This window comes from Vipera ursinii (genome assembly GCF_947247035.1).
Source record: "Vipera ursinii genome assembly, chromosome: 2".
Taxonomy (NCBI): Eukaryota; Metazoa; Chordata; class Lepidosauria; order Squamata; family Viperidae; genus Vipera; species Vipera ursinii.
The window spans coordinates 216,812,317-216,825,703 of NC_139513.1; the positions used below are offsets into that span (position 1 = coordinate 216,812,317).

The window sequence follows — 13,387 nt, forward strand, 5'->3', positions numbered from 1 at the left end:
ACAGTGCAATACTGGTAATCCTTCACTTACAACAGTTCATATAGTGACTGTTCAAAGTTACAACAGCACTGAAAAAAGTGAATTATGATTGTTATTCACACTTATAACTGTTACAGCAACCTCATGGTCACATGATCAAAATCCAGGCATTTGGCAACTGAGTCATATTTATGACGGTTGCAGTGCCCCGGGGTCATGTGATCACCTTTGTGCGACCTTCTGACAAGCAAAGTCAATGGGGAAGCCAGATTCATTTAACAACCATGTTACTAATTTAACAACTGCAGTGATTCACTTAACAACTGTGGCAAGAAAGCTCATAAAGTGGGGCAAAACTCACTTAACAATGGTCTCATTTAGCAATAGAAATTTTGGATTCAATTGTCGTATGATGGAAGACTACCTTTACCATTTTGGGGTGGTTGAAAAAAAGAGATATTATACCAAAACATAAATAATGAATACAGTACTAAAATTGGTGATGCAGAAGTTGCCATACCAGGTAAAACTGTTATGCTCACACAGGAACAATATGTAAAGCAGAAGTATTCATTCCTGTTTGCACTAAAACAACTATTTTATTTTATTTTTATTTTAATCCCATTTATATCCCGCCCTTCTCCGAAGACTCAGGGCGGCTTACAAACTAAGCACAAATCAAATGTGCTTAGCAGTAGCCTTCATTCTATGTATATGCCTGCTTATTAGGGCTTTCGCCCCCCCCCCCCCAAGCGGCATTATTACAAAGTCAGCTTAATTGCCCCCAACAATCTGGGTCCTCATTTTACCTACCTCGGAAGGATGGAAGGCTGAGTCAACCTTGAGCCTGGTGGGATGCGAACCTGCACTAATGGCAGGCAGCTGGTGTTACTTAAGGAGGCATTAGCCCACTGCTCCACCAAGGCTCCTAACTAAGTATTATATCAATGCATCTTTGAGCCTCTATTGTAAGGACATTTTTGAATTTGGGCTTAAGTAACTCCAGCACTGAGATTGATTGCTGTGTAAGAAAAGAAATTTTATACTTTAGGTAGAAGATACCATAACTAAAAGTTCGTCACTCCAGAATTTCAATTAGAAATGGCTCTAGAAGGAATTATTAGAGCTATTACTTCCTACTATAATCCAATAGTTTCGGAAAGACATCAGAGATTCCTGTATTATGCCAAACCATTCTTGACAGTTATGTCATTAAAATTATATATCATAAACTCCTTCTATCCCATGGGTGGTAGATACGACATCCTCTATCACTCAATTTGTTTTCCATTACTCACTCTATCTTAAGATAAATGAATGTGAGCATTTCTTGTTCTCAGTTATTACTTTAATATGTTTGTCATTTAGTAATAATGAGATGAGAACCTTCATTACCTAGAAATATGGCAATATATACAATCCCCTGATCTGCTGAAGACTACTTTACTTACAAGCTATTTTACAAATATAAAAATAAATGGACACAGCTAAACTCATTAGCCGGATGAGTGACTTTAAGCCAGTCACTTCCTAAGTGACAGAACAAATAGGAGGCAAGAATACTAGGTTTACTGCCTTGACTTGATGTGTGTGTGTGTGTGTGTGTGTGTGTGTGTGTGTGTGTGTGTGTATCTGTGTATGTGCATAAAAGTGTATATGTGTGTATGTGTATGTATGTGTGTTATTATGGTTGGTTGCATAGTCAGCCAGATATTTAGACTGGATTTGGCATTTTTTATCCACCTATCGAGATCTCCCAAGGACCTAGGAAAGGCAGATGTTGTTTGATGGTGTTAGAAGTTTCATCAAGTTGTTCAGAGGAAAGCTACCAACTGAATGACAGTGATTTTGTCCATGCTGATAGTGTTTACTCTCAAGACTTTTTTGTCGTTCTCATCAAATCTGGGATGTTGTTGTCATTATTTTACCACATAAGATCTTCTCTATTCTATTCTGGCATATTTTTTTAAAAAAAACTACATTAAATCATTCAAGAAGTAGGGATGATATGCAGAAAGTTTTTTTCAGGATTATTTGTATGTAGGAAATAAAATATAGGTTAAAACACACTATACCTCTTATAGTGATGTGAAAATCTAATAAAAGGGAAGGGAGTGACATGTCTTTTTCTTTCCTCCTTTTCTCCTGGACACTCAGATTTTCAAGACCTGATCCTAATTATTTGTTAATACAGTGCAAAATAAATACAGACCTATGCAATGATTTCCATCTTTAAAGTAAGACACACTTTATATTCATAAAACTGTATTTTTAGAATAAGGGTAAGAATAATCCGACTCTGAGAAAGTGCACATTTGTTTTTCTGCACAAACCATTAGCTTGAATGGAGCCAAATATAGAAAACATTGATTTCTGACACAGTTTTGACAGAATTATTTTGAGTTATGAGTGGTAACTAAAAAAAAATAACACATGGCTTATATTCATCAATGTTGTCTTTTAATATATGATCCCTTACACTGAAATTGAGATTTAACATGTGGAGCTCAATATCTTACAGATTAGGATACCTTCTGTAATGTCAGTGCTGATATTTCTTTCACATTCTTCTTTGGAGTACTGTGGTTGACCTCGTCTTCTTCACCAAGTTTACAGAGCAGTTCTTGAACGAAGAGTAAATAATACATTGTAATTCCAGTAAAGCAATACTAAAGCATTTTAAAGAAATGAGTTCATTGACTAAGAATATTGTGGTCTATTTTCTTGTCAAGCCATTTTGTCAGTTTCAAATCAGCGACTTTTTAAAAAAAAATCGTATGCCATGTAATTCTGGTAGCATCATCATGATTTTTCTCCAGCTTTTCTGTGCTACAGAAAGCAAACTTACTACCTTTATATCTACACTGTCAGTTTTGTTCTCTGATTTTTATCCCTTTTAGGAGGAACAGAGTGCCTGAACAGAGTGCCTGGTAAACAGAGCAAAGAAAACTTTATGGACTTATAGTGGGCAAAACTTTAACTTCCTGCTTTTGTAAGATGAAATGTACACTGTACAAAATAAATCACATATGACATTTCACAGAAATGTTCGAGATTAGGGTGACCAATAATTTATACACTGGTTTGAGCACTTAACAATATTACATCCTATTTCTTCCCCAGACTAGCTCCAAACTTGACACCTCAAAATTGTATAATGGATTAGCCATTATGTACAAAAAAGGATATAATCTGAAATATACTTCTACCAAATGATAATTGCTCGAACACTTAGCTGCTGTAGGAAAATTATTTCTGATATACTTTCTAACGCTTTTCATAAATCATTCCAATTACCTATCTCCTGGAAATTGTCAGGAACAAGTGAAAAGTCATTCCCCCACAAATACCTTGCCCTCTGTTTCATTTCTTAATTACTGCACCCTTAAATCAACAGTCTGCCAAAAACTTGCCCCAATGTTTTCAATGAAGTCAGTTCACATATTCAGCTGACTTTCATAAAACGCTCAACAGCTAAGAATGGCGAAATGGTAAGCAGGTTATATAAAGGAAAATAATTATATCAAAATTGCTTAGAAGTTGTAAATATTAGGAAATAACATTCCTTGTAAAATATACCTAGGAATATGCGGGAAACATTTCCTTTAACCATCCCATTCAGCACTATAAGTAGACAGAGTAGGTCAGGTATGATCTTCAATTTACAAACAAAGCAGAAGTGGAAGAAAAACATGCTACTCTCTGTAGGTTAGCAATCATCTTGGCATAAACAGTGACTAACAAGTTTGTTAGACTGAATTAGCCCTTTCTTTTGTCTTTGGAACTTGTCATGCCCAATTAAAACTTCTGTGTTCATGAAATAAATGGAGCAATACTCTAAAGATAACAGAAGAGGGGGGAAAATGTGCAGCTGGGGATTATGTACCTTTACCTTGATATAAATCTATTTTCACCCATGTTAGTTCCAAGCACAGTCCCTTAGCACAGTGGTACTACATACATTTTCTACTTTTAATCTTTTTCAAAATATTCACTCATTTGAATATCAATTGTAGCTTTTACATCTACATTTACTTTTCAGAGATTTTTTTAGTTTTTAATAATAAACTGATCAAAGCATTCAATGTTGATCTTATGACAGAATTAGATATACGAATTATATATACAGCTACCATATCTTAACAAATACTCTATATTTTAGAGTTTTAGACTAAAAAACTGAAAAGGAATCTGTATTTTTTTAAGATATACGGGACTTTGCTTATTGGAAACTGCAGTGAAGATCGCTAATGACCATCAGATGGTTGAGGATGCTGCAACTATGGTAATTATGAATTGGTTGCTTGAATAGTGATTACTTGACCGCAGGGATGCTGCAATGGTCACATTTTCAAGGACCTGTTTTAAGTACCCCTTATTTGTTCCTGTTGTAATTTCAAACAGTTGCTGAATTGTACATTAAGTACATTAAACGAGGATTACTTGTAGATTGTCTAAATCAAACTTACCTTCTCTTTCTTCCTGTAGACACACATTCAACTCTTGTATTGTAGTTTTATCTCTAGAGGCATGTACTTTCATCTGATCCAATTCCTCCTCCAAATTCAGTCTAGAAATACACATAAAGAATTCATAAAAAGAATGCCAAAAAAAGGTCAAATAAGACACATGCTACAAAAATCGGAGCAGAATCAAAACTGTGGTACTAAGTTTGATCAATGCAATAGATTTATATAATCAGACTTAATATGGAAAATAGATAAAGAAAAGAAAGATATATAGTATCCCAACTTAGTGATACAGAAGAGTCATAAATTGCAAGTATTCTTCATTTAGTGACCACAGTTGGGACAGGTAAATTGGTTATTAAGTGAAGTTTTTATTAACCATGACTGTGGTTATAATCTTCAACTTCAACTTTCCTTTGCTTCACAGACCTGCGCAGGTCGTAAATTTGAGGACTTGTTGCAAAGTTACTCTTTCATCACCGAGAACAGTTATTAAACGAGGGACTTTTCCTTATGTTTCAGCAGAGAGATGTGAGTATGTTATCAAGAAAAAAAAGACCTACCCCATACTGTATTTTAAGATTATATACTTGAGATTTTCTACATACATTTAATTCTTTGTTTCTTTCATTTTTAAATGAGATATGAGCCATAGTCCTGGGTTTCAGGGTCTATACTCTTACAGATTGTTTTAAGCAATTGGTTTGAATTTAGTATTTGGAATCAAATAAAATGACTGAAGATGCATGCTTATTTCTCTCCAGTGCTTTAATATTGTACTGTAATTAATAATTGTTGCAGAACAGCATTTTGGTTTGTTTGATAGTTTTATGGCCATTTTCTCCTCCTGCCCTGTGTTTGATGGTCAATGAATGAAAATTGAGGAATGGGATGAACAGACACTGCAGCAGGTTATAAACAAGATGTTTTTCCCCAAATTAAATTAATGAATGAGAAATCCAAAAGGGACATGATTTTTCATGGTTCACTGTATGACTATGAGGTAGAATAACAAAAGAATCAAACTGAAATCTGCACAAAACATTGACTCTATTAGCTCTTTAAAGGCTATTGAAATACACTATTCTCTGCATAGTATATGATGAGGGCAGCATGGAAGCAATCATTCTTGAATCAATCGGCTCACCTGATGTCAGAGACAGACATCTCACAGACATCAGAACAATGTGGCTCCAAACTACATTGAAACATCTCCAATATTGCAAAGATAATATCTGAATCAAGCCTCATTGGGTACTAATCAAAACTAAAACCCAAAAGGAAAGTTTACATTTTGTTGTTACTTTAACATTCAAACTAAGTTCCTTTGGAGTGTATTATTTATAAATTATATGAGTTAGTTCTGAAAATCACAAAGTCTATGTGAAAAATACTACTCAACTTTTTATCAAAAGGGTTACTGCATTATGCCTTAATCCACTGGTGGCCCCCAGGGGGAGGTCCTTCTCTGTGGGCGCCCCAGACTTATGGAATCGGTTGCCGGTTGAGCTCCGGATGGAGCCCGACTTCCGCTCCTTCCGACGCGATCTGAAAACGCATTTATTTGAACAAGCCGGCTTGGCCTGATGGGGGATGGGTTGGGTTTTTTATTGTTCTTAATATTTGTATTTTTTGTTTTTACCTTGGGCATTATGTTTAATTCCTTTTAACTTTTGTATTTTTGTATTTTATACATTTGCCCTGTTCACCGCCCTGAGTCCTTCGGGAGAAGGGCGGTATATAAATAAAATTATTATTATTATTATTATTATTAAGACGAAGAAGTAGAAAGAAGTACAACTCAAAATATCTTACTGTTTAATGGTATTAGAATGATTATTTAAAAATTAATTTCATACCTCTCTCTTGTAATCTGTATGAACTATTTTGAATTTATATAAGTTTGTATATAAATTCTTTCATAGGAAACTCATACCGACAAGAACGAAAAGCACAGCACAATTACAAAAACAATCAAAGCAACAGCCGTTTTTCTTCTCCAGCCCCAAACATTTCTCATATTGACCATTAGCTAGAAGATCTAATAACAGAAGATCCCTTTCCGTATTGTATTTGCCTCCAAATTAAAATTCCAGGCTCATCATAGCAGCTTTCCTTCAAAATCATGCTTAAATAAAGGGGTGTTGTGTATGCTTTAAGATAAATGAAAGCAATAGTTAACAATAGAAGGGATTTTGGAAGAATTTTAATTTTGACAGTAGAATTGACATAATTATTTAACAATAATGGTTACATTTTTTTTGCTCGGTATTCTTGGAACTGTGATTGGGGGAAACATGATATGGTTGAAGAGAAATAATTAAGGAATGCTTTGTCTCTTTTCATTCTGTAAGCTGATCTTCACTGTCCTTCACAGGCAAAGAAAGAGGCCTCATAAACGAAACCAATCATTTTTTTACTGTTTGCATTTCTCTATCTTGTTACTTAACATCACATTCATTATATCACATATTAATTGGTTTTCTCCTTGCTCCATGATAGGTAGCACTGCTTTAAGACAGGTAGAAAGTATGAAAATGGCCTCAAAAGAGAGGATAACTGGGCATATAAGCATGATTCATCAAATAAAAACATTATAATGGTCATATTATTTTTATTTATCACCTCAAATAACAATCTACTAAGAAGATGCTCTTTTTCTCTTTTTACATGCAGGCACAAGCACAAAAGAATATTTCCAGCATTTTTAATAGAAACTATAGAAATTATTATATAAATTACATGAGAATTATTCAGCCAAGTCAGACAAGCAAATAGGAACAGGGCATGGGAAAGAGAGGAAAATTTAAATTTCATAGAAAAATCTATTCAGAATCAGAACTATGAATGTGAACTTTTCAGTGTGTTTACTGAAAGAAAATAGGATTCCTCTTCCTCCATGTTGGGACATGGCATCTTGAGATATGATATTGAGTGATCCTAAAAGGTATTTGTTTTATAGCAAATTTTCCCCAGAATGGGAATTAGAACCACATACCTAGCTACAAAAAGGATATAAGTACACAGCGGTTTTATTAAGAATGCTCCCTGACCTTAGCGGTTCTCAAAACAGGCACAATACAGTACAGACTAATGCTTATTTCAGAATATATATGCCAAAGATTTGGCCATTTCAGTTTTGAAGGGATTCTGTACACTGCAAAATTTATTTATAATTGCTGTAGTACTGAAGATAGTAGTTCCGAGACACCCCTAAATAAACATCTAAGATACTCTTCTCAGAAGTATCTGTGCGCGCACACACACACATACAGAATCTAAATTGCTGTTTTAGAGTCTAAAATCTGTTTATATGTATATATATATATATATATATATATATATATATATATATATATATATATATATATATATATATATATTATTGCATTTATATACCGCCCTTTCCCTGAGGACTCAGGGCGGTTTACAGGGAGTTAAAAATCAACCATACAAAAGTTAAAAAACCAATTTTAAAAAGATTAAACCAACCCTGTACAATTAAAAACCCCAATTAAAATAAATTTCTCCTCAGCCTGGGCCCGAGAGCTCAAAGAGCCAGGTCTTCAGGCCCCGGCGGAATGATCGGAGGTCGGGGGCAGTCCTCAGCTCTACTGGCAGCTGGTTCCAGAGGGCAGGCGCCCCCACTGAGAAGGCCCTATCCCTGGGTGTCACCCGCCGGCAATCTCTTACCGGCGGGACCCTGAGCAGACCCTCCCTGTGGGAGCACACTGGGCGAAGGGCACTTGATGCCGGCAGCAGGTGTTCCCTCAAATACCCCGGACCCAGGCCATGTAGGGCTTTATAGGTGATAACCAGCACCTTGAATTTCACCCGGAGGGCAACCGGAAGCCAATGCAGCTCGCGGAGTAGAGGTGTTACATGTTACATGTTATATATATATAACAAAAAAGGCAAAAATGATGATAAAAAGAAGGCAAATTTGTCAAAGAAGGAACTGTTAATTAGTACAGTAAGAGTACAATATATCCCTGATTTAATGGACTTTATTTACCAGACTTTGGGTGCCTAAAGTAAGCATGAATAAAATCCCATTTAGATATAACTGACATTCTTTTTCATTGGTCTGTTATTCAAAGTTTTAAAATATTTTATTCCAAACTAAAAAGCCGTTTGGAAGAAATCTTAAATTTAGGTTCAGTACATTTAGGTTGTTTTACCCATGTCTGATGGTAAAAATCTTTGAAAAACTTATTAGACATTAGTATCATTTAGCCTTTTCATGCAAAATAGTGATCAAAATTCAAGCTGGATAAAATATGTCTGAGATAATGCATTAACAGGTGCTACTGAAATCTCCAAAGCACTATCAAAAAATATACTCGCTAGGTTTTTCAGTAGTGACCACTAATCGTTCAAAATCTTCATGGAAAATATAATCTTTCTAGTAATTTTACGAAATCTGGCCTGCAAAAGGTCAGACAGCAAATACTGTGGATACTTCACAAAGACCCAGTAACTCTTAGTCTTTACTATCATCCAAATACTATCATCTGAATTTCTGCAGCCCAAATTTAAAATCAAAATAAATTTGAAGAATGACCAGTGTCCATTTTAGAGATTAGGAATTTATTTCGGATTAATCATAGTACAATTTTTAAAAAAATCTCTGAATAAAAGACTAAAGTTTAATTCCTGCTAGAATTACTGAAGCTAGTTGTTAACGTGCTGGTCTAGAAAGTAGGAGACTGAACTTGAGGCCTGCCTTATGAATGAAAGCCAGATATGTAACTTTGAGCCAATTTCTGTCTCTCACCTCACAGAGTTGTTGATGTGGGAAAGTAGGAGGAAGGATTATTAGGTATATTCACTGATTTCAGTTAAACTGAGGAGAGGGGAGGGAGAGAGAGAGAGATTAAAAAACTCATCATCATCATCATCATCATCATCATCAGTGGATAAAAAGGTAGGTGGATAAAAAACACCAAATTGAGTCTAAACATCTAAATCAGAGGTCCCCAACCTTTTGGGCACCAGGGACCGGTTCTGTGGAGTGAGGTTTTTCCACAGACTGGAGGGTGCGTAGTTTTGTGTGCTGCCTGTATCTCGTGGATGGGACTTTGTTTGTTTGTGCGACCCGGTTGCTGGCATGCCACGGACCGGTACTGGTCTGCGGACTGGGGGTTGGGGACCCCTGACCTAAACATATGACTGTGTGACCAACCATAATAAATGAAGTTAAGACAAATTGAACTGTGGAAATACCATCAAAGTCATAAATACCTGCAGCATAGTTGTGATACAATACAGCACTGGAATTATGTATACATAAGCTGAATTGGACAGTTTGAATCAGGGGTCTTCAAACTTGGCCCTTTTATGACTTGTGGACTTTCAGCTCCCAGAATTCTTCACCCAGCATGCCTGGCTGAGGAATTCTGGGAGTTGAAGTCCACAAGTCATAAAAAGGCCAAGTTTGAAGACCCCTGGTTTGGATGGGGAAAAAAAACCCTGATTATTTAGAATGCATTACATCCCCGTAGTGATATTGATATATTATACTTGCCCCACAGAAATGAAGGTAGAGGTTAACTTCAAGTCAAAAAACCACTGAAGAACAAAAGCATGCATGGGCTGATGATGTAAAAGACAGCCAAGAACAAGCACTGGAATGTTCCAATAAAAATTGGAATTTATTGAATATATATAATTACAAAATGTGAATTTTGAAACAATGTAATAAAAACACACTTGGAATACTGCAAGGAAAAGCATTCCTTGCTCAATTTTACAAAATATCCCAGGGGAAAAGTGGATACAGATAAAACATGGCAGTGTTTTACAAATGGAACATTAAAAAAAGAAACTGAACGTTTGATTTTGGTTGCTCAAAAGCAAACTGTTCAAACTAATGCAATCAAGGTCAAGATTGAAAAATCATCAAATGATTCAAAGAATAGATTGCGTTAAGAAGCAAAGAATGAGTAAATCATTTTTTTCAGCTCATGCAAGAGGATCATTATATTATAACATCCTACATTCTTGGAAAGAATTCAGTGCTAACACAAGCCAAAGAACTGGCAAGTTTGATTTCACCTTGTTATATTAATACAAATAATAATACAATAGTTTTCATTATAAACTTCCTTGTGCTTCTTCCAACACATCAAGATTTCAATCAATCCTGTGTTGTTCAACAGTGCTTTCTTTCTGTGTGTGGTCTCAAAAAGAAATATGAGCATAATATATGGTCCAAAACATATTGTCAGAATAGAATATCCATACTGATTGCCATAGCATGATTTTGTGGTTGAAATTATTATTTATTTATTGAATAAATATAATTTCAGTGTCATGATTCCGATCAATGAGACCAGTAAAAACAGAATTCCAAGGCAAGAGGTTTCCTTAAAGTATGGCCACTGTCAAAAGTGAAACCAAGTCTGGAGTTCCCTCCCAAGTGTTACAATGTTACAAAGTTGAACTTCCCACCCCAGCAATATGTAATTATCTATGTTCCCCAATAGAATACTTTGGCGGACTTTCTCATGGAAAGCTCAGCTCATCAAAAGTCAGACAGCAATGACCTTGATTCCCATGAGAAAATTTATTGTTTAATCTAACCTTAAAACCACTCATCCCCCCTCCCAGCACTGTGGCTACCGAAAAAGAAGCAAAAATGGCTTCAGCCAAGATCGTTGCAGGGTTGACATTCAGAAGTTTGAAAAAAGCACTATATTTTTAACTGTGAGGTCTTCAGAATTTCCATTGAGAGGGTCCCTAATAGCAGCTACATTGTTAGATTAGATATACCAATATGGTCCTCTCCAGAAATCTTAAGACCAACTTTCAAATTTCCTAAGACAGTTGTGTTTATTGGGAATTCTGAGATTCATGGTCACAATTCTGGGAAACTCCATATTTTCCAACAAAGCTCTTATTGTCATAATTGACGCAAAAGGAAAACATATGATGTTATGAAATTTATTTTATTATGGTAGTTCTAACAGCCAAATGAAGAGCAATCTTTAAAATTCCACTGTTGTGCTAATATTCTGATTGCTTTAAAAATGCAGGCACAAGCCCGAGAATTACACATGGATGTCTCAAAAGAACAGAAGACTGTTCCGAGTTTCAAGCATGCTCATTGTGCTAAATTACAAAATCAACTTGACAAAGGACATTTTAAAACATCATTAAAAGGCTAATTATGCAATGCCAACCAACTTCCTTTTGTCTAGTATGAAAGGGAAAACTTCTTACTTTACCAGGGTGAATATAATCGTCTATGAATTATAAGATCAAAGAAGCAAACTGGATGTTTTCTAAAGTAAGAATTCCTTCACCAAGTTTTACCCTTACCACAGCTAAAAGAGCTGTGAAAGGGATCAGCACTAAACCCGAAGGACAGGCTGTGCACAGCAAGAAAGAGAGCAACTCCCCCGTGCTTTTTGCAGGTCACTCTGAAGGCCCATGTTAGCAGATCTACTCCAGACCCTTAACAGGCGGCTTTGCTGCTACCAGTAATTAGCTTGGACAGCTCAGGCTCCAAGAGTAGCAGCAAGGCTACACCATAATGAGCTCAGCTGGGATTAGTAGGACAGGGCAAGGAACCAAGAGAGCTGAGGCATTCTGCATTGCGTATGTATCAAGGAGATCAAACAAGGATGGCTGGCTAGGTTATCCCCTCACCACCTCATTCCAAAAATGAAGCACGGCAGTGTGTAAAATACAAGCTAATGAAAAGCGACACCTCCAACAGATGAGAGCCACATTAATTAACACAATCCCTAGCTCATGCAATACTGTTTCATTTAGTGCTAGCAAACTTATTGTCACTGATACGGAGGGAGGGGGCACAGGAAGAGGCTAATGTTTTGTCTCCCTATTTCTGGTAGAGAAAGATGATTTAATTTTAGGTATCTGGAAGGAATTCTTTGTTTCGCCCTTAGGACTCTGCAAGGAGAAGCTAAGCACGTACAACCACACGTTTCTAAATGTATATGTATTTTTTTTAAAATAAAATAAAAACACTCACTTTTCAATCAACAGCTTCTTGTGTTCTTTTTTAAAGTATGCCAGTTCATTCCATACTGCATCAGAATTTTCTTGACGCAGATGCTGAGGATCTGAACGCTCTTTTCCATTCTTATTGTTTCCAGGCCTGTAAATTTAATGAAACAATTTTCTATGAAATAAATCACTTTTAAATGCCAAGTTAAAAAAAAAGAAAAAAGCAAAGCTTCAGCACTTGATACTGCTATATTTAGTGAAATTATTGAAGCTCCCCTAAACGTTGATCTAAGTAAATAAATCTTAAAGATGATAAACTGGAGATGGGGTGCCACACTTGAGACTTGATATTTTTCTGATAATAGTGTAATCTCTCTGATTTAATTAAATGAGAGAAATAAAAGGTAAAGATGTCAGAGATTCTGTCTTAGAGAAAGGTTTAGCATTATGGATACTAACAATTCTTTAACTGAAGCAAACTCCTTGTCCTATGTAAACTTCGTCCTATTTCGAAGCAGAAGAATACTGGCTCAGCCAATCTCAATGCATACATGGTTGTACTTTGACAATAAAGGTTCATTCATTCATACTTTAGAATTAAAACAGAGAAACAAGGTGGAAGATGAAGATCGTTATTAGGAAAATGCAAGAAAGTGAATTTTTCTACAGAATTAAGAAAAAATGCCCAAACATCTATTGATCTGCGGATCTGAAAGTTGAGAAAATCAGTGAAAAGGTAAAATCTGAATGATTTAAAAGGCTGCCACTTGGAAAGCCAAATAGTTAAATAGTTACAGACAACTGTGAAAACAAGATAGAGATTATTTGGATAAAGAAAATTGTTGTAGCAGCAATGGCCAGAAATATTGGAAATCAATAATAAAAAAGGTTATGGTATTAATGGCTCACATGCTTAGAATTTGGATCACACTGAATGAGTCAAGCTAACAGAAATCTGACAATAG

General features: G+C 35.7%; 1 protein-coding gene across 1 annotated transcript in view; it reads right to left on the reverse strand.

The window, feature by feature from the left end:
* Positions 1-13,387, reverse strand: part of CNTLN (centlein) — a gene marked incomplete at both ends in the record, with an annotated part of 202,506 nt that overhangs the window by 85,351 nt on the left and 103,768 nt on the right. The window contains 3 exons of the mRNA XM_083353493.1: positions 2,511-2,602; positions 4,449-4,549; positions 12,448-12,573. Coding sequence (XP_083209619.1) covers positions 2,511-2,602; positions 4,449-4,549; positions 12,448-12,573 — 319 coding nt within the window. The remainder of the gene's footprint in view (positions 1-2,510; positions 2,603-4,448; positions 4,550-12,447; positions 12,574-13,387) is intronic.